The sequence below is a fragment of the Triturus cristatus genome, chromosome 6 (assembly GCF_964204655.1).
Source record: "Triturus cristatus chromosome 6, aTriCri1.1, whole genome shotgun sequence".
Lineage (NCBI taxonomy): Eukaryota > Metazoa > Chordata > Amphibia > Caudata > Salamandridae > Triturus > Triturus cristatus.
This window is the reverse complement of record NC_140589.1, coordinates 1,038,643,564-1,038,666,338: the sequence shown is the minus strand read 5'-3', so window position 1 is coordinate 1,038,666,338 and position 22,775 is coordinate 1,038,643,564. Positions and strand designations below refer to the sequence as shown.

General features: G+C 43.1%; 1 protein-coding gene across 6 annotated transcripts in view; it reads left to right on the top strand.

Annotated features, from left to right (window-relative positions):
* The window catches only part of LAMA2 (laminin subunit alpha 2), a 3,129,796-nt gene that overhangs the window by 921,402 nt on the left and 2,185,619 nt on the right, over positions 1-22,775 (top strand). For all 6 annotated transcript variants that reach the window (XM_085611831.1, XM_085611827.1, XM_085611830.1 and 3 more), the window contains exons 9-11: positions 25-124; positions 18,431-18,591; positions 22,201-22,341. In XM_085611831.1, coding sequence (XP_085467957.1) covers positions 25-124; positions 18,431-18,591; positions 22,201-22,341 — 402 coding nt within the window. The remainder of the gene's footprint in view (positions 1-24; positions 125-18,430; positions 18,592-22,200; positions 22,342-22,775) is intronic.

The following is a 22,775-nucleotide window of genomic DNA, read 5'->3' as shown; positions in this document are numbered from 1 at the left end:
AATATGTCTCTTCTATTTTTCCAGGTGTCTCCGGAGGACCCCAATCCATGCAGGTCATGTAGATGTGATCCAATTGGCTCTTTACATGACATCTGTGTCAAGGACGAGAAACAAGCCCCTCGAGGTCAGTCCCTCCATTGTTATAGTAGAGTTTGGCTGGTGTCTCTGTGACTAGCTGGATATCACAGTATTTCCGCCTCTGTTTCGACTATTCAATTTTGATTTTGTAAATGCTGTAGGGTGAGGTTTTCAGCTGCCATTTGTGCATTGATGTAAATTGATCATATCATTTTCACCAGCAGATTGCATATTTTGAGATTGCACAGGTTGCCTTTACATTGATGCATTTCGGACGCTGCCCGAGTTCAATCTGTCTCTCGACAGGCTCTTGTATTGAACACGATCTAGGTTGGTGCTCACATACAAGTCTTTAGAGCTGATAGCCACTGGGCAGGACATTTTTATTACCTCCTTGGTCGGAACTCTGCAGAAGACAGTTTAATGATATATTTTTTGATTATACTGTTGCTCTTTTTCTTCATGTAAAAAGTGCTACTTTGCTCACCACCCGAGAATGTGAATTGTGCGGTGAACATTGATCAAAAATACAATACTCTCTGGGACGAAATCTTTAAATGAACAAGCAATAAGAAGCAGAAGAGAGCGGCAACGATTTTCATTTGAATACCTAGTAATCATTTATCGGGTCAAGAAAATAAAACGTATTTTCAACTCATGGGCTCTCCAGCAGTGCCAGTTTTCGCAATATTTCTGAACAGCCCTCAGAATGAGGAACATTCAAAATGACTAACCAATGGAAGTAATTTAGGGGCAAACTATCAAGAAACGGGGCGATAATGGGCTTGATAATATGCCCTTGAGAATTCCCATAGAAGCCCATGTTCTGGTGTCAACGTGCTTGATAATACGCCCCTTAGCTGTAGGTTCCTGATCTACTAATATTACTGCTTTCGATTTAGCAGAAAATGTGTTTGTACCGGTGATGATGATCATCATATTAATAAAAATAACAATAATAAATAATGATAATAACAATAATAAATAATGATACATTTTTATACTGAACTTCATACTGCATTTCTGCCGTTTCTAAGCGTAGTAAACAATAACATATTATTACTCACTCACCGTAGATGCTTTCTAGAAGTTTACATTGTTGTTGATTTGGAAAATGCTATCCTTATTGTCACAGTTCTTATTCTTATCTCTAATGGCCTTGTGGTTGACTCAGAAGAACCACCATTTTGGTGTGCATGCACAATATTTTGAACTAAGTGAACTTTGACCTATGGTACTTCCAGTAGGACATAGTACCTATGTCCTTATACATATCCATATATTTGCAGAATGCAGCAAGCACAACCTAGTGTCATACATCAAAGATGTGCAAGGGCCACATAGTACATAATATTTGGCATATATGACCCCATAGTATGTGTATATACCTAATGCTACATCACTGGCTGCTTAGAAAGAATGCATGTCTCACTCATGCTTAGTACCTCCAGAACCTCACACTGCAACAACCACATCACTGCAAGGAGAACACACTGTGAGATAATTTGCTTTCCAGACTGCAAGAGATAGTGCACTCTATGTCTTGTTGTCGAAGACGTTGAATGGCGCATGAGCTGCAAACTTTTATTGCGATGCTCCTGAGGACAGAAGTAAGTGTTCAATTGCCTCGTTCATGCACAACTGTGGTTGTTTACTTCGGATCCTCACAGAAGGGCCCCAAGTGAAAGGAGTAAGGCCTTTCTGCAGTGCTGAGGGTGTAGGGATGACTCCAGTAAAACTCGTAGAAACCAATGACTGATATTAGAAAGTGTTAGAACGCCCTGCTGGGTTTTGGGAATTGTAGATTACTGTACTCCGGGTTACATCACTGTCTTTCCAATTCTATGCAGCAGAATTTAAAGAGCTTGTCACACAGCCACGGCCGCTGCAGGTAAGAGCAGTGGGGCGGTGGGGCTGGCTGGGGGGGATTTCGAGAGACGACCACGAGGGGAAATTAATTAATTAATTAATTATTTAATTTTCCTTTGTGGTCGTCTCTCAAAATACCCTCCCACCCACCCGTTCCCACCGCCCCACCGCTCTTACCTGCAGCAGCTTTTGTCACGTAGCAGTGATTTTGAAAAAATTGCTAGCAGTTTATATGTGCCCAAATAATTGTACACTGCAAAAATAAATACGATTTTGCAGTCACCAAAAAATTGAACGATCAGTGCGTTAAATTTAGAATTTCAGTGAAGGCGTGTAAGTTAACCAGCAGTTCTTCTACAAACAAACGCATCGATGATCAGATTCCCATTAAGAGAAGTGTAGCCGTCTTTAAGAAATTGTTGTCTTGGACAAGATGGTGCTAATAGTAAATCTTTTCAGAGCCTTAAAAACGTAATTGCCTGACTGAGACAGGAGAAGTCAATTCTCAAAGGAGGGGACAGACAGATTTGCCACTCTTGTGTATTTGCTGCTAAGTGGGTGTGTTAGGGCTGATTAGACAGGCTAATTTGATAGCCGTTTGGAAGCACCTGCATGGATGCTAGATATTGACAACGTTTTGACTAATGTTTTGCTGTAGTCCAGTTCATCCTTTATGGTCAGAATGTTTTAACAACAACCAAATGAAATTTAGACGATGCTTTGAAAATACTTGATGATGGTGATGTTTGTATTTTGGTACTGCTCGATTTTTCAGTGGCAATTAACAAACTCCACTCGCCCCTTCACATTCTGAATGCCAAAAAATGCGCAATAGCAACTGTGTCAAAATGGTTAATCTTATGTCTTCCTCAAGAACTCAGTTTACAAATCTGCACCCTTTTGTATCAAATGCACACCCTGTAAGGGCTAGAGTCCCTCAAGGTTCCATCTTTGGCCAAATATATCATTTATACAGCAACGCTATAAGACTGATCTATCTAACTACATCAATACAGCTTTACCTAAGGCCATGCAACTACAAAAAAAAACAACCCAAGAGTAAAAGTTGACACATCCAAAACTGAATTCATCCTCTTTCTTCAAATGACCCCTCTCGCGGGACAAAAAATGTCTCAACACTACATACTCCCTCCCATCCATGGTCAAACATGTCCAATCTCTTGGCTTCATCATCAGCTTAAACTTACTTTTAAATGATCAAATTCACAAATTAACCTAAACTGTCTCCTATCAATTACACCCACCAGGAAACTAAAGCTTTTGATCCTCCACTCAGACTTCCATTTCACAGTTTAATCTTTAATTTTCTCTCGCCTACATGTGTTTAAACAGTGTCAACAGGCTTTGCCAAGCCCTCTATTGCTCTTCTCAGAGCTACATTGCATATAGCATGCGGCTGTCAGGCGAGTCCTAGGTGCCAGAAAATCTGGCCATTACACATCCATCCTAAAACAACTCCAGTACTTCCCCCTGGAGGCAAGTATAAAGTTCAAGATCATGTGCAAAACCCGTATTTCAAAATTCACTGGTCTTTCCTCCTACCAGAAGGAGAAACTGAAAGTTAATGGTGGACAGCAGAATATTAAGAACATAGATAGTTTGGTCAACAAAGTCCACAAATCTGGAAAGAGTAAAACATCTAGATAAGCTTTTCTGTACTGTGCCCCCAGGGGGCAGAACAAAGGCCCCTGCGGTGCATGAGGGCCCCCAGGCTTACCCATACTGAAGGGGGCCCCTCAGCCCCTACTGATGTGAGTGTGAGGGGCCCCTTCAGCATATATTGCAGGAGGGCCCATTCACGTTTTGTTATGCCCCTGTGTACCCCAAGATTTGATAACTTTATTCTTGATCACATTCGATGTAACCCCTATCCATCAACTTTCTGGAAAGAAGTAAAATGTTTCCTTCCTCTTCAAATTATACTTCAATGAATTAAGACTTTCATTTTCCTTTGCTACACTTCTCCTATGTTCCTTTTCCATTATGTCTATCACCAATGTGGTTATATGTAACAAGCCCATATAATATAATCTTTATGAGCCTGACATGTTATATTTAAAACATTACGCTGCCCAATGGATCTTTGCCATATAAATATCTTTAATTGGTGGGTGTAGGCAGGGACTCCCATTCACCTGACCTGAAATTTGTATTTCTTCAAAAAGGAAAAGACAGTAAAAATAATATACTTTTACTGTTGTATGTATGCTACCTCTGCGTTTGGTTGAGCACAACAGTAGCAGTGCCTATGAAGTCGAATCTGCGTACCGGGTACTAAGTCAAATCAAATCAAATCAAATCAAACGAGCTTTATTCAATTTTAGGCATGTAAAATCATAAAAGCAGACTATTAAAAACGCCTCATTACACTTCAAAAATTACACAGGTAAACAAATATATACAGGCTCATAAATCAATTCATTTTGCTTTAACTGTTTCTGATGCATAAGAGTAAAAATATTTGGCATCTATACTAAAAATAATCCATCTCAAATTTAACACCTCGCATATATTTTTCTCAGAGGTCTAAACATTTAAAATGTTCCTTGCTCTCAGTATGCTTTTTAGGAAACCCATTATAGTTCCAATACAATATTCATTATCCATCTAAGTTTTGGAATTAAGTGGGCACACTTGTAAGGAAAGATTTGTTCCAATAAAGCACATGGCCAGACTGATTGAGAATCTGGTACACATACACCAGCCCTCCTCATACCATTGCAGAGAGGGTCCTTCTAGTCCACTGTCCCCCACTTGTCAATACGTTGGCACCAATTAGATCCCAGTAGCTTTGTTCCCAGCAGAACACCCTGTGGTCTTTGGTGAACTTTGCTTTGGTTGTATGCCGCATGGCCCAGACTGCTGCAAAAAATGAGAAACATTTGTGAGAAAATAATGGATTTAAATGTGATTAAAATGAATTACCTGAATTACATGGGGGCATACAATTTTCACCATGAGGACATTGGCAGTTTTTGTCATAGGGCTGTGATGCCGTGCCCCGCTGAACTTCGTACCTCTTGTGTACAAAAACAAGAAATAAATAGATCTATTTAGAGATACGACCTGTGTGTTTGGGATGTAGGTCTCGCCTCGCTCCGAGCAAGAATCCAGAATCCAGGCAGTAAATCAGTTTCCGCTTGCTGTGATCGAATGCACGGCTTACATTTCATATCTCGTCAGTGGCATGGGAGCCTTTGGTGACATCCAATGTAGAGCAGTGACGCTGCAGGCATCACTGTTTTGGGTGCTGTCTTCGATTGCACTCTGGATAAAATTCACAGCCAACAAGCAAACGCCCATGAAAGACAGCGATTGTATAAAAACATGACTTGCCTATATTGTCTAAAATGAGTCTCTCAAGAATGATAGTAAAACGTTTCCTTGTTTCTATGTAATATTAACAAAACTGCCTAACGTGTAAAGGAGATTGTATAGAGAGACCATCGCATATGCATGCATCCTGCCTCATGGCATAGGTAACTGTTTCCAGGAATGTACTTTTTTAGGATGAGCTTTAGCAGCCGCGTGCATGCGCTGCTTGCTCTGCGAGGCATGCAGTAGTAGAGTATGGGGAGACAAGCTGCCCTCACACTCTCCACCCATATTTTTCATTGGCTTCTGTCTTTGTCCTTCGTAAATTCTGTCTTCTGATTGATTACGAGGCTTGTTAGTCCTGCCATGTCATCATTTGTATCCCCCATGGCTATTGGCCACTTTACTTCCAGTGTTACACTGTACAGTAGGTGTTATGTAGAGCACTATTTTTCTCCCTCCCCGCCCGCACTCCTGGTGTCCTTGCCTTCTTGCCCCCCTCCCACCCGCACTCCCGTTGCCACACCTTCTCGCCCCCTCCCACCCCCACTCCCGTGCCTTCTTCCCCCTTCCCCGCACTACTGCTGTCCTTGCCTTCTCACCCCCAACCCGCACTCCCGTTTGAAATGCAATAGGTCTCACGTAAATGCGAGTCCTATTGCATTGCAAATGCTTGTTCCTAAACTGAATGTGAATACAAAGTATTCGCCTATTATTGTTCAAGCGTGCTTTCTTAGACTCGGGCTGACTTGAGGCAACGCAGATGTTCCAAGTGGGGAAGTAGCAGCATGCATACGGTATTACACATATGGTAAACAGCAAAAATATGGTATTACATTATCCTTCAAGAGCGGTGCTTGATGTCAAGTGGTCGTCTAGGGACTCTAGGCGATGAAAAATGTGGCGCAAGCAAAGTAATCAGTTAGCTGGAACAAAAGAGGAAGTGTAAAATAGAAAATGTGAGAAACAGGTCAAAATCATGTGCCCCCCCCCAAGTTTTCCACCCTCCTATTCCATATTTACTAGTCCCCCCACCCCCTTTAAGTTTTACATAGGTTTCGCATGCCTATGCCAGCACCTGACCTGCCAATTTTAGAATAAATGACTTGTAAGGAGGTGAGGTTTTTGAGGGTGTGGGGTCTCCTTCCAAGAACTTCCTAAGAAGCATATCTGGTCCCTCCACCCACCATCCCCCGCCTTCAAAACAAACAAAAAAAGCCTTGCTATAGCTTATGCCGATGCCCCGGTGTGTTTTATACCCTTTATGAATATCAAGCCGTTGTTGGAGTGGGGGGGGGGAATAGTCACAAGAAAGTTAGCTGTAAGCACTAGGTCAATGGGTGGTGTTTCCCGAGAAAACCTGCTCCCTCAACCTCGAGACAGCATACCACAGTGTCAGAAGGCACCTAGCATCGGTTCCGAGGCACTGTATGAGAGGATGGCAGCTCGCTAGGAACCGATCGGATCCAGAAACATGATATTTGGAGCAAGGCCAGGCAAGCTGTGAAAAAGGTATGCGAGAAACACCTCTCCGGTCAAAAGGTCAGACGGTCAGAAGGCCTGTGACCTTTAAGATTAAAGTAACCTGAGGGATAGTTCTGTGTCATCCGCATTGATTAAAGTAACCTGGGGGATAGTTCTGTGTCATCCGCATTGCATGGAAAACAAATCTACTCTGTCTGTTCCCAGTACAACCCAGTAGCACTGCATATATTGTGGCATAGGTGGTCTATTGGACGCCCCGAGCCCCCACGATCTGAGTAAATTGAGGGGTAGCTCGGCTTTATGAATCTTTCAGCTGTATGCTAAATGTATCCGGCGGGATGACGCTGTCGTGTGATTCCTTAACCTTTATGATGTGGATAACCGGAGGGATAAATCTGTTGTCAAAAGCCTGAGTTTATAAGGTTTATTTTTCAGATTGAATATTCAGCTGCCAGGGAATGAAAACTTTGAAAACTGTGTAAGGAGGTAAAAAAGATCTGAGCCGTACCACGTACTGTATGTCTAACACGAGGGATAGCTTGGCCACACAGCAACAGTCCACATAAATACACTCTACACCATGCCACATAATACCGCTCAATGCCACACACTTCCACGCCACACAATTCAACTCTACATATTTCCGTTCCACACCACATAATTCAACAAACCGCATAATTCAACTCAATACATTTACACAACACAACACACCACATACGTTCAATCCACACCACAACATTCCACATTATGCTGCAAAATTCAACAGCACACCACATAAGTAAACTCCACTGCATACCATTCCACAACACAAAATACCATTCCAAATAATTACATTCCATGACACAATCCCACTCCATATAATTCCAGTACACTTACTATCCACATAATTCTACTACACAAATCCACAAAAAAAATATACATATAGGGCTATAAGGATGTAATGATCCTATGATCCTAAGACACCAACATATTTCAGCCCTGTCATATCGGCCTGTGCTAGGTCCTGGGTTTTTGTCAGGATTGGTAGAGATGAAGTAACTCCCCCGAAGACATGATTGACGTGCGCATGCAATTTGCATGTGAGAAATGATAAAAAAGCATATACTTGCTGCAGATTATTTGGGAATTACCTGTAAAGAAAAATGGTACAACTGTACATGCTGTAAATTTGCTGTAAAGCCAGGTTAAGCGTACCATTGTAGTGACTCATCTGAGTGCAGTCCCCAAGCCGAATAGTGCCTTCTGTGATTGATATCATCAAGACCTGTATATCTAGGATTGCACCCTGTTTGGTGATCCTAGTGTTTAAACGTACTCATACGCACACTTACTGTTGTATATTTAAATCATTGTCGTGCAGTGGTAAGCCAAAGATATGTGAGTAATACGAGGGTGAGTCCGGACACTAACTCATTCACCCAATTCTAAGCCTCAAGTGAGGTCTACTCACATACACACCATCAGACAGTCAATTTCGTGGAGGTATTTTTTAACAAAATTAATATTTACAATATAGTACATGGGGTGATAGAACCACTCACCCAATTTGAATCGGGCAGATGCCCCCACGGGGGCATGAGAGGGAGGCTTTGTAGTCACCCTCTACATTGAAGGATGGAGAAAGAAGAAATGCCAGAGCTTGTTAGGAAATCAATGTTTTTTTATGTTGGCACGGAGGCATACTCCGTAATGCAAATGCGTACAGCGGGTGCCCCAGTATGACAAAATGTACCCCAACTTATTTCTTCTAAGGTCCCATCCCGTCTCCGAACCTATTTGCAGCTCATCTCCCCTGCTTGTGGTGAGCGGGTGAGCTCTGATTCCCTGCTTAAATATTTGTGCTGAGACGTGCAGGCTCCCCGATTGGGAATGTAGAGAGATGTAGCTTCCGGGTGGAGCCCCGCCCGCACCTACGCATAAGTTGCTGATAGGCTGTATCGTGGGGGCTAGTCCAGTTTATCATGCCTGTGTTAACTGGTTGCTTAGGAATGTCATGAGAAAATGGTTCCGGGATCTCTGTCCCTGGTACTTGCCGCTAACTGAGCACACGTGCAAGCCAACACATGGTGTAAATTAGAAGCTCTAGTGCGTAGACATTGCTTAATGTCACGCTTTTCCACGGGCGACGATGAGACCTTCCTACCAGGGAGATTATGGACAATTTAAATGCAGAATAGAAACCTATCTATTATGAGGTCATTTGCTATAAGTAGGCTGTATATACAAGTCAAACATTAGTCAGACAGTCAGAACATTCCAAACCAGGGGATTATGGTCAATGTAGTTACCATATTATAATGATAAAGTTGCAAAGTTATTCATACTAGTTCAGGTGTATTTGCATGTTAGGCAGTCTGTGCCCATGTTTGGTATTCCTAAGTATCCATTAGAAAATTGCAGTGTTTGATGTTAATATGTGTACCGTGTTGATACACCATATACTGATGAAAACCCCAAGAAAAGGTGGGGCACATCATCGCTACATGATATTTTCTGGTGTTGAGAAAACTGTTTCGGATGATTTTCAGTGACATATGTTGGGCATATATCCAAATGAATGCCCTAGCACATGAGGCATTTGACTAGTGTATTGAAGTCTGCACCTAAGTAACGTAGTCATATAATCGTGTATACTGTACTTACGGGGGTATTCTGGAAAGGTTTCTCTCCTTGTATGTACCCTTATATATTATGCATATTGACAATGGATGTATGCATGGGTAGCCTGAGATCCCCATCTAGGATAAGTTGTTTAACTGGTACCAAGGGATGTCATCATTGATTCCTCTTGCATGTGTCTGCAGGCGATACACCCAACACTGTTTTCTGATGAGGAGTTTTTTACTGATCCCAATTTGTTGCGGTAGTTTTTCTATAACTGACCATTGAAGGTAATTGTCTGTGTGTTGCATCTCCAGAAAATGGGCAGTAAGCTTGGTTGTGACTCTTTTGCATTTGATAGTACTTCTATGCTTGTTGATGCACAGTTAGATTTTTATGGTGGTCATTCCAATGTATTTGAGGTCGCGCAGGCAGGTAATCACATAGGTAACGTTATTACTGTTACAGTTGGTGTGCACTCTTTGTTCCTCTGACTGTTCATTTCAAAATCAATGGTGTTCGTGTACTGAAGGGACAGATCGGGCAATGAATCACATCGCAGGCCGATGGGGGTTAAAAGATCGCTTTTATTTAGCAACATAGCAAAATAATCATAATGCCAAACAACGACTTTCAATGCAAAATTACCCCGCCCCCGCCACCCCTCAATGATCCCCCAAGAAAAGTCCCCAAACCGATCCCCCAATGAAATTTCCCCCATATCAAACCCCCAAATAAAATTTCCCCCATATCGATCCCCCAATTAAATTTCCCCCATATCGATCCCCCAAGAGATTTTCCCCATGAATTTTTCCCCCACATAGATCCCCAATTGTCCCCCACCTGAAACCTCTACCCCAGCCTCTTATCTCTGTTTCCCTTCTGTCCTAAGCTATTCTGCCTGACCCAACCCTTCCTACCTGCCTCAATCCCGTCCCAATCTGCCACCAGGAAAAAACCCTGCAAAGGTGTTCTTCCTGTCCCCCCACCCACCCCGCCCCCCGTTCCCCCCCCTTTTTTTTTTTAGTATCAGATATTGTGCTAAACGCATTCCCCAAGTGATAGAAAATCACCATTGCAAAAGTAACCAGAAATTGTTTAATATGAAATATGTTCCCCAAACAAGAAGGAAAGCCGCTACTGCAAACCTTCAACCCCACGGATACAACCCCAAAATATAAGATGACTTATCTTTAATATTTACAATGTACAATTCATTTGCAATGAACGTTAGATGTACGCCATCCGTTCTGAAAAATTGAAAGTCATCTTTACTGATGTCCTCATGTGCCAACCAAGAAATGTCATTGATGAGACAAAACTGGCGTAGTTCCCTGTTAAATTTACGCTGAGCCCTGTCGATGGCAGAAAACTTCTCAGCGCCTCTCCAAACCCTCCTTGGCACCAGTGCAGTAAAAACAATTTTTGTATTAGGCCATGCAAGCACTATCTTGCCTAAATCAGCTTTTACCTCCAAAAGGAGTCCCAGGCCAGACAACTGTACTAAATCATTTTCGCCCAAATGAATTAATAACACCTTAGGTAGCGGCTTTGAACAAGCCAACTCATTTAAACTGGGCAACAGTTGACCCCATTTCATTCCCCTCTTACCAAACCACAAAATGTCCGTATCTTCAAAACTAAAGCCTACATTTACACCATAGTGGCTCCTGTCTGCTTGTTTGGCTGCCCATCTGACGAAAGAGTGTCCTACAATCCACACATCCGCCATGGAGGTTGATGAAGGTAAGTGGTGACCTGGAAAGAGATACATATTAGCAACAGCGAAATGGATGTTCAACATTCATTAAAATCTCTAACATATTTCAAACAACAATTAGATGACCAACGGCCTAGCCTACGCAGCTGTTGTAAAGAGCAGCCCCTTCTGGCAGCCTCTGAAGCAGCTCCTATACGAAATGAATGTGTTCCAAAATCAAAAGGGTTTAACATTAATGACAACAACGATTTCCTCAGTACGGCCAAAAGCTGAGAAGCAGTCAGCTGAGAGCCATCCTGGTGTTGAAAAATGCAGCTGCTGTTAGGATAATTAGGAAATTCTTGAAATTTTAACCAGGCAAACCATGGGCATAGTGGACCGCTAAGTTTCCACAACACCACAGTAGCCCCCTTTCCTCTTTGGTCTGTTTTGGATGATTCTAAATAAATGTTTAGTGAATCTGCAGACATAGAGACATTTGAATATCTGAGACCCTGAATAAAAGGTTTACCCAAAAGTTCAGATACTCTAAAGGCGCCAAAAAATAGCCATAACATGCAAAGTGTAAAGAGCGCCGCTTCAAACTTGGAATAGCAAAGTGTAGGCAATGTTGTTATAATTCTTTCCAATAAATTTAGAGATATAGGCTTGCACTGTACTGTACTACGTTTCTTAACCTAGGACCATCCTGACAAAATCCTTCTACCCAACTCTCCCAAAGACGGGTCATATCCCCAAAAACATTTTCCGTAAAAGGATATTCCTGATAGCTTTCCTGCAATGGTAGCAGCTGTAATGCCCTTATCAATGTTGCTCAACACAAAACGGAGAATGTCATCATTGCGTAGTAAAAGGCCTGTATGATCATTGCTATGACAAACCGCACCTGACTGTAGAAATTCCGCCCATGCCCTCCTGTACGCTAAGCGTGTGCTGATAGCCAGAGATTGCTCCACCCACTTCCTAATCGTCAGTCCGCCAGCAGCCATAGCTCCTGAGGAATTGGAGTCTTTTCTGCATCCGCTGTGGGTGCCAAACCACGGAATCTCCGCCACTGGGAACGAGATAACGCATCAGCTATAGTATTGTCTATTCCAGGAATATGCTTCACTCTAAAAGTAATATTCAACAACAAGCAACTCAGCATGAAATTCTTCAATAACTGGAGCAGGCGTTTGTCCCTTGCCTTCTGACCACTGACCAGATCGACCACGGTCCTGTTATCGACATGAAAGAGAACAGATTTGTGAGCTAGAAACTTACCCCAGACTGACAGTGCTACTATCAAGGGAAAAAATTCAAAAAACACGATACTGCGCTTCTCACTAATCCAGTGCGGAGGCCACTGTTCAGCACACCATTTGCCATCCCAGTAAAGTCCAAAACCGTTAGATCCTGAAGCATCGGAAAATATCTGTATAGACCATAAAAACTGGTCGCCCATGGACCTAATAGGAACACCATTAAAACTGTCCAGGAAAATCAACCAGACCTCAAAGTCTGCTCTCATGTGAAGAGATACCCTGACCCTATGATGAGGTAATGACGCACCCTCCATAGCAAAACCCAGCCTCCTACAGAATGATCTCCCGGCCTTCACTACTCTGCAGGCAAAATTCAAATGACCCAACAACCGTTGCATCTCAAATAGAGTCCGTTTTTGTGCCGCCTTAGCATAATTGAGCAACTGTACAATTTCTTGCACCTTGGCCTGTGGTAACCTAGCTTCCATCTTCACAGTATCAATTTCTATGCCTAGATATATTAGACAAGTCTCTGGTCCCTCTGTTTTTTCTGCCGCCAAGGGAACACCGAATTCCTGCGTTACAGATTGGAATAATTGGGGGGCCTTGCCACATGAACGAGAGCCCTTTCTACCCACAAAAAGAAAATCATCCAAATAATGCGACACTTGCATGTAGCCGGACCTGAATGAAAAAAGCCATTGTCGGAAAGAACTGAAATCTTCAAAAAGTTGGCATGAAACTGCACATCCCATAGGTAACACTTTGTCAACAAAGAATTGACCTTGAAAATGAATCCCTAGCAACTCAAAATCTTGAGGATGCACTGGAAGCAGTCTGAAAGCTGACTTAATGTCACACTTTGCCAACTCCGCTCCTGAGACGGCCTTTTCAACTAAATCCAGAGCTACGTCCACAGAAGAAAACTGCACTACAGTATCTTCTTTAGTTATAAAATTATTTACTGACAGTCCTTGAGGCCAAGACAAATGTTGAATCATACGGAATTCTCCCTCCGTTTTCTTGGGAACCACTCCTAAAGGAGAAACAATAAGATTGGGAAGGGGCCAGGAAAAGAAGGGACCGGCTATTCTACCTTCAGCAATTTCAGAGTCTAATTTGTTAGCAATAACTTGAGGAAACTGCTTTGCAGATTTTAAATTGTGCGCAAACCTACGTAGCCTAGGACCTTGATAACCGAGTTTGAAACCTTCCTTAAACCCCCACTCTAACTTTAAAGCTTTCTCCCTGAGAGGGTAACATTTTAGCCACTTACATAAGTTGTGAATGTCAATTGGCGTAACTGCCTTTGAAAGAAAGCTGGACAGGGACGCCTCTCCCTCTGCCCTGACCTGTATAGAAGCTGGGGTTTTGTTCACTAAAACATTGCAACACGGCATACTTACCACCGCACTTTGAACATTCGTGCCTATATTTGCATGGATACTTTTGACAGAAATCCCTGTTGAAATTCCAGCACGCCCCCGTGGTGAAAGCTGTGGTTTTAGCCCATGACCCCACCCCTCCCAGAGTCGGTCTACTAAGACAGGGCCGTGGGGTAATCGCCAAACTGCTTGCTGTATGTAATGCAGGAGGAGGCCTTTGGGGATACATCCACTGGACCCACAACTCGTTATCTACCTCACCCCAGGGTTTTTCTGGAATTAACACTAAACGAGCTCGAAACTCCTCATCATAGTGTAACCATGCGAAGCCCCCAAATTCTGCATGAGCCTTTCTAATAGTATCCAAATATTTTAACAGAGAGACCGAACGGTCCGGAAACTTTTCACAGTAAACGCTTGCAAAAATCAGAAAGGTAGAGGTCCAGGAATCAATATTAGTGGGAACCCTGAGTCTTCTCGTTAACTCCCATGCCTCCTCCTTTGAACCCTCTTTAGATTGAAGCTCCCGATGTAGCAGTTTAAAAACGTCTACAAACTCCCCGCTCCAAATCTTTTCTTTAGTATGTTTAGTTAAATGTGACCCCAGGGGCATGGACAACCCCATATAAGGCAACCTCTTTAAACCTGTACCTTTGTCTTTGGTATTCTTTTCCTCTTGCGAAACTGAAACCGGTACCTTAGCTGCAACCGCATCTGTTTTAGGGGATACCTGTACCTGTGAACTTGCAAATTTACAATGCCAACAGACCTTATCACCTGTGACTGACTCCGGAACTGCTACTTCCCTACGTTTTTTAACATTAAATAAAGAACAAGCATCGCCAACTTGCCCACCTGTTTGAAGGGGCTTGTCCAAAGCTGCGCGCTTCCTCTTCTGGATTCCTTCCGAGGCCTTGGAAAAACGCTCTAGCCGCTTCCAGTTCCTCTCGGATTCTTGTGTCTGTAAAAGATCAGCTCGAGAAAACTGATTAACAAGCCCCCCCTGTTTGGAAGGAAAACAGTCATTAGAAAGGTTCTCTTGATGGGGGATTTCACCCTCCTCCAGGTCAGATAAGTTGTGATCCCCATTGTCATAATAATTCTGCTTGACGCCACTACCTGAAGGCCTAGCCCCATCCCCAACACCACCATCGAAAACCCTCCAATTCACTGCTTTTTTAAACTGTGGAAGCCTATAATCAGGTAAGGAATTTGGAAAAATCTCTTTAACAGCTGTTTCTTGCGTGGAAAAAGGCGAGCAAGACGCATGAAACTTGCTCAATGGCTGTTTGCTGCGCCCGCTGCCCTTGCGCAGGCTTGTAGGAATGTCAGCCTGCAAGCCGCTAGTACTTGCAGACTGAGGGGGTCCTTGAAAATTTTCAGGCACCGCGTGAAAAGGTGAGCAAGACGCTGGAAACTCGCCACACCTGATGCCCTTCTGCAATCTGGACGCAGAGTTGGCCTGCGAGTCGCTATTACTCGCAGACTGGTGATGTTCAGGCACCGCAGGACTGCCTTTATTTCCCCCACCACCCAAACCCATCCCCCTGGGGCAGGAGGCTCACTCGCTGATCTAAAACGGCTAACGTCTGCTCCGCCAACAACGGAAACAGACAAAAAATCCTTATTTAATTCTCTGACAGGAAAATCCAAAGAAGGCAAATCCGAAGATACTCCAGAAGCCATATTCTCTTCAGCTCTTACAATGGGAACAATTGGCAAACTTGAAAACTCCGCTGACAAATTAATGGTATCTGAAGACCTAACAGGAGTAAGAAACCGGTCACCAGAAACAGAATTACCAACCGCTGAATATAACATTTTCATATTAAAAATAGGAATATCGCGTTTTATAGGCGATTTACCAGAAAAAATGTGTTCACCATTGCCAGAATCGCGAGCTGTGCTTCGCCGCTAGATGGCGCCAATGCCTCATTACTAACAGTTTACACAACTTCAGAGACCTTGGATATCCCTTTTAGAAAGGCAGGTTTCTTTGCCCCTCTACCCCTCACTGAGCTTTTGCGAGCCCTCCCCCTGCTTTTTACCTCAACAGAAGGAGCTGACTGCTGAAAAGAGGTGAGAAGGGGAGCCTCCCTAGATAATTTCTTCAAAGACTTTGAATTTTCCACAGAAAACAACTTCAGGGGAGCTGTCCGATAATGTGCAGGCAATAACTGCAGCAGACACACCCTCAGAGGAAGCCCTCTTCTTAAGGGTTAACCCAGTCCAAGCCTGATTCAGGACACCAGGGGCCAATAAATCCTCCCTCCCTGCCTGGCACAATGTTCTAAGGGCTTCCCTGACTCTCTCCGCAGCTTCAGCCATCATAAAAGACTAATTAGCAGCCTTCCAGAGCCCCAATAAATCACACAAGAGGCACGAAAAGCGAGCGCGCCTCCTGCCTACCTTCTCCTGGACCCCCAACTGCCAATAATTAGAACTCTGCGTTTGAACGCCAGCGTTCTAAAGCAGGCTCCCTGCCTGCAAGTGCTCGGCCCTGGGCGATACCACAAGCCCGAAGCTGCCCGGGGGTGGCCATTCTTCGAATGCCACCCCCAAGCCCCCATTGAGACATTTCCACAAGGGAGATGACCTGTGCCCAGGGGTAATTCCCACATTGTACTCTGGTGGTTTGTCATGTTTACAGTGCTGTTAATATGCACCAATCTGTCTTTGATGCTTCTGTTCCTTTTGAACGAAAACAATTGTTTTTCAAATGTGAGCTGGTTAGATGTTAGAATGTACCAATGTTTATTGATGGTACGTTTGATCATGTTGGATGCTGAGTTGTATGTAGTCACACATATCAAAGCTTTTGGTTCAGGTTTGTTTCTTTTTCCAGCAGTTCCTCTCTGGGGATGCTGGGTACACGTTTTTTCACTTTGCAAATGATGTGGTCCGGGTATGCATGTTCCTGTAGTTTTTGTGTGAGGTTGTCTGCCCCCCTATTGAAATCACCTATCTTTGAGCAATTATATCTGATGTGTAGGAATTGGCCTGTAACAGACTATTACGGTCTGTTGGTTTGTACAGAGTGAGGTGTAGAGTCACCCACTTTCTGCAGTGATGTTCACATCAAGGAAGGACACCTATCTGCTGTTGCAGGTCATAGTGAAGTGTAAGTATGGATTTCTTTCATTAAGTCATCTGTTGAAGGATTTGCTTGTGGTGTCGCTATTATGCCAGATTACCAAGACTTCATCGATATATCTTCTCCAAAGGCGTATTTGGTCTGTGAAGGGATTATTCATCCAGATGTTTTGAAATTCGAACCAGCTTATGTATAGATAGGTTACGCTGGGTGCAAAAGTGCTGCCCATCAAAGTCCTGTGGCATTGAAGGTAGATCTGGGTCTCGAAACAGAAAAAGTTCTTAGTCAGTGCGAGTTTAGCTAGCTCCATGATCCAGTTAATAGGGGCTTTCCATCTCCAATCTTGTTCATGTAGGAGGTCATCAATGACTCGTAGACACTCTTTCTGTGTGATACTCTTATAAAATGCCTCGACATCAAGGCAGAGAGAGCAATGTTTCACTTGTAGGGTCATATTCTATTTCTTGCAGGATAGTCAAGAGTTGTGTAGTGTCTTTGACATAGGATTTGACCTCTGTTACTAATGGTCTTAAAAACCAATCCATGTATTGGGATAATGGTTCTAAAATGGAATCAATTCCGGATACTATTAGTCTTCCCGGTGGTGGTGTCCTTCCTTTATGGATTTTCAGGATGGTGTAGAAGCGTGGGGTTCTTGGTTCATTCGTGATCTGGAATTCTTTTTTGGTTTCCCAGCTTTTTTCACTAGCTTCCTCCACCAACTTGGTGATTTTCTTGTGGGGTCAGTGCGAAGGATGGTGTAGTGTCTGTTGTCCTGTAGTAATGATAGGCATGCTTGTTTGTGGTCCTCTTTACTCTGGATAACAGAGTATCCAGGAAGGAATGGGTGCCGGAGTACAAAGACTGCCTCAGTAGGCCGTGTCTGACATCTTTCAAATGTAGGTATTGCCTAATACCATCTCTTTCTAGTCTTGATTCCACTCATTCCTCTTTCCTTCTCTAGCATACAATCTCTGCCTATTTTGTCACCCTTACAATTTCTCTTTCATCCCTGCTTTCATCATTTGTTACAGTTTTTTCATTTTTCTCTTCCGCCATTCCCCTTCTTGTTCTGGGTAAAACTCCGATAATGAAAAGTAAGGGTTGGCCTCCAGAAAACAGTGCAGGTAGGCCCTGACTGCACCCATCAGCCCAAATTTCTTAAGGGAGAATCTAATGAACCGTTATTTTGTCAGTCAAGATTGCTTACTTCGCTCACTCATTACAAAAAAATCATCCCCAAATTTTACGCTGAATCACTTTCAAATGTAATGAGCCGCCGCTGTTTGAGGGGGTGTACCTGGAGTCTGGGAGGCACATGCAACACCAATAGAGGTGGGAGATTGAGAAAAGATGGTACCAGTTGTACTTTATTCTTGTTTTTTATGGTTGTGGACCACAGTCATTTCTGGGTTTGAAGTTGCCACTTCCTACCACTGAACTGACCCAGAAAAGAAGCACATATGCAATTGAAGTCACCTGGGGCTGTATATTCCAAGACCAAAGTCCGAATGACCGTCATTTGAAGTATATTAAAAATGAGCAATTAAGGTGTATACAACATTTTATATTAATTTTCATAGCTGAATTGATATTTGTTTTTCTCCCCCATCTTTAGGCATGCAACCTGGCTTCTGTCACTGCAAAACCGGATATGCGGGAGAAAGATGTGACCGGTGTGCCTTAGGATTCAAGGATTACCCTGACTGTGTGCCGTGTGTCTGCGGTGTGCCTGGAAGCATGAACGATGACCCGTGCATCGAGCCCTGCTTCTGCAAGGTTTGAGTCTGGGATTTGTTCTTCTGGGCTTTTTATCTGACATCACCATTTCAACAGAATGCGTAAAAGTGAAAATAGCAGCAGGGGTCATGAGCCAGAGAAGTGAGAGGCTGTAGACAGTTTGTAGTAGGTGACTTGCAGTCTGGCTATGAGCGACGCTGTCCCCCGTCCTAGCTCTGGTCCACAGGAAAGCACTTTATACACTGTTACAAAGCCATTGGTGCTGTAAGGAGATGGGAGGGATCTCACTTTGTCATGGCCGTAACAGACAGCAACCTGAGCTTCTCGATATAGGTGACAGGAAACTCTATATCTGGAAGAAACGGCATCAGTGTGCCAAACTGTGCTTCTGAAGTGCATAAACAAGCGCATTAATAAAGTGTGCTTCAGTCATAGTGCCTGTATTTCAATTAACACAGAAAAGATTTCAAAGATTGCCCCTTGTGTACAGGGCCTAGTTGTTCATTGAGAAAATAGGAAAGTCTCACTTCTTTACTGTGGTGAAGATCAAGGATCCTAGCTTATCACTGTAGTGATAAGAAACAGATTATCCGGAAGAAATAACGTCTGTGGGTCATGAGGTCGTCAATCAGAATATCAATAAAGTTTGCCCCAGTCTTACTTCGACTAATTAAAATGAGAGAATAAACAATCATATTTCGCACTATGCACAGAACTTTGTTGTTCTTGTAGCTCTAAAACTAAATTGGCAAAATTGGTGTGACTACCTGTAAGAATGACTTTATGACCCGCTGGACCATCAGTGCCTCAGTTTTGACCACATAGGTCTAGTGTCTGGGTGTTCTGCGGAATTTAAAAGGTAAAACAGTTTCATATAGTTTGCATACAATTATTGTGATTTTTTTTAAAAGAATGTTTGTTTTGTCTCAATGTTACTTGAAAGGAATGTACATGTCTACTTAGAATTAAATGTTGAGAGATTAGTAGGTGCACAAACTATTCGAGGCATGGCCCCTTTCTGGTATTTCCTTTCATCACATGACGTAGACCTTTGCAAGAGGGGGCTGAACAACTCCGGGGCAGATTTACAAGCCCCGTGCGCCACTTTTGCGCCGCCGTTGCGTCACTTTTGTAATGCAGCGGCGGCGCAAAGCTAGCGCCATGCTGTGACAGATTTACATCTAGGGAGATGCATCACGTTGTAAAGCCCTGCACCTCATTAAACGCGCGTCAGGTTTAATGTATGCAAGGTGGGCGTTACATCGGAAAAAGCCTCGGAAAAGTGACGCAGTGAAATCTACAAGATTTCACGCAGTCACTTTTCCAACGCTGGTGCATCAAATCCTTATGCCTGCTTCAAGCAGGCGTAAGGCGTGACGCACCATGTTAGGGATGGGCCAGGTTGGAACAGTGCTGGAGTTGCGTCGCACTTGCGACACAACTTCAGCACTGCGCCAACCTTACGCCGGCAGATGCGTCACGCATCTGCTTGCCCTTGCGCCACGATGCACTGCATTGTAAATGCGGTGCATCTGCAGTGGCGCAAGGGCAAACTTGCGTGACTCATCTTCCCTGGCGCATCCCTGCTGATTTGCAGGGATGCGCCAGGGAACGTAAATCTGCCCTTCCGTTTTTAAGAGGACATTTCAAGCCTTTTGACCATGAACTCCCAGGAATATCACGGTGTTAATGCCTTAAAAGCAAGTGTAAGGAATATTGTGCAATATAACTGCTAAGAGGTTTTGGCCTGGGATGGAGGTGGGGGCAACATTTCCCACGACCTCCAGATGTGCTCTCTGTGCTCTTAAGAGAGGATAATTCTAGTTTCCACCAACAGGCAGTGAAGTGCTTTTATGATTGGCTGTACATGGTGGTCATGCTTCCATAGATTCCTGCACAGCCTGGCAGCCCGACAATGACGTTTTTGCTTTCTTTTAATAATTCTTTTTGGGAAACCCCCCTTTATAGCACACGTGAATAGTTGATTTGTTCCTAGGGTGACCACCTCTGTTGATCCTCAGGATAAGCACATGGATGTTCGATACGGTCCACCTATTGGCACCACCAATTCTGACTGCCTTAATAGCACAGAACCTTGGAGTGCCCAGGCGAAGGAAGGGGTCGGTGAAGGGTACTGCAAGAATGAAGATCTGACAGAGAAGAATTGCACAATGTTACTAGTACTGGGCTAAACTTCCCTGCCTGTCATTTCCCATCTGACGTCTAACCATATTCCCTTTTCATTACCTGGTTAGTTCTCAAACTCTTTCAAGAGGTGCTAGTTACTGTTTTGTCTTTACTCCTCCCATATTATTGTAGGCATATAAAAACAACGATTGGACATAGCTATAACATAGCCATACAATTATTATTTTTTGTGGGGGGGGCCTTTAGTGTTTTCTAAGAAAAGGCGAGCATACCACAATATTTGTTCAAAGAATGCCTGGCAGAGTTTCCGGAAGTCATATAGCTTGGTCAAACCCTCATTCAATAAAGTCACATAATTATATAGCACCATTGAATGTTGGTTCTTTCCCCAGTTTGCCTTAAAGATCACTGAGACCTTCAAACAACCAGACAAATCTCTTCTCTTTTATCGCAAATGTAAGTGCAAATTGCAATGAGCTGTTCACCATATTTCCCTTTTCGTTGTCACTTAGTTTGTCAGGTTTTTACATGTATTCTAGTTTTTATTTCTAAAGTTTTCACGATTCTTTAGCTCACATTTTCTTTTGCAACTTGGTGGAAGACCCGCTTCTTTAGGCTCAATGACTTTTTAACAAGGTGAGCCTTTTCCAAGGGGAGGCTCCAGGGCAGGTCTAGTGCTCACAAACTCTTTCCCAGAAGATTACTTTTTAAAAATTTCACCAAAACAAAAAAAGGTTTCCCCCTAAACAAAGTCACCAACTTGAAATTATTATGAGTTATATTCTGAATCTGGGATAAGGGTGCAGATGTTCACTTACCCCATAATGAGAATCAAACCGGTAGCTCTGCCAAATGTCTTGAACAATGTTGGAACCACTGAATCACCTGCCTCCAAACACCACCACCAGTTCCTCAGAAATGAGAGCAGATGATCCCTGGTGGGGCTGCTTTTATAGAGGAGACTCGTCCAAAATGACTACTGCCTGAGAATTATGGGACTTGCAGTCCTGTTTCTACTCTTGCTGTGACGGCCTTCAAATAGCCCTGCACCTCCAAACTCAAGGACTTTAGGGCAGTTGTGGCAGCAGCAAGACAGCCTCTAGATGTGCCCTCCCACAGTGCTTGCTCGATATTCTGCAAAAGTCAGCCTTTCATAGATATCCTACAGATAATTGTTGTGAGGTTTATTAGTTCAATGAAAGCCAATCAAGACTATGGCCAAAATGCAATAGGCTGTTGCACAAAAGACTCTTGCGTCAAATGGTGTAATTATTCTGTAACGTTGTCCAGCCATCATTGGACCTCCAAATCCAAATATGCATTTAGGTGTCTGTGCCATACATTTGGAAGGTTACCATGTTTTTTTCTAGGATCAGTGCTAAGGTGCACATATATAAGTCTAATAGAAGTGATGGAAAGTGTTGACCCTTGTGTATTGAGAAACAACGTTTGGGAAAGTACTTGAAAAAGCTATGCTAACAGCCAGTCTCATTTTTACAGGAAAATGTTGAAGGAGAAACCTGTGACCGCTGCAAATATGGATTCTTCAACTTGCAACAAGACAATCCCTCTGGATGTGAGAAGTGCTTCTGCTCTGGGGTGTCAGACAATTGTATCAACTCACGTCTGATCTACAACACAGTAAGGGAGAGTTCAAATGTGCTTATGCCACTTCACTTACTGAGTCAAAATAATATTTTGCAAATGTCAGTATAGATTTATTTATTTTAAAATCCCCTAACTTTAAAAAGACAATTTTCCATTAAAACAATGAAGAGATTGATTGAGAGAAAGGTGGTAACAGGACATCATTTAGAAGTAGAAAATTGTTGTGTTGTTAAAGCAAAGCAACTGCTGAATCTGGCATTTTGGAAACTGCTATAGTGGACTAATGGGAAAGGCTACTTTTAGCAAGCCGCCATTCAATCTGCATCTGCTATATCAACTGAGGTGGTCGAAGACAAAAAAGTCCAATAATGTTCCTTAGATACTTAAACAAAAATGTCCCTGTAAATGGGGGCTTTAGTAGTGTTATTTCTGAAGATAGCCCCCTGCTTCAGAAGTCTTATTCTTCG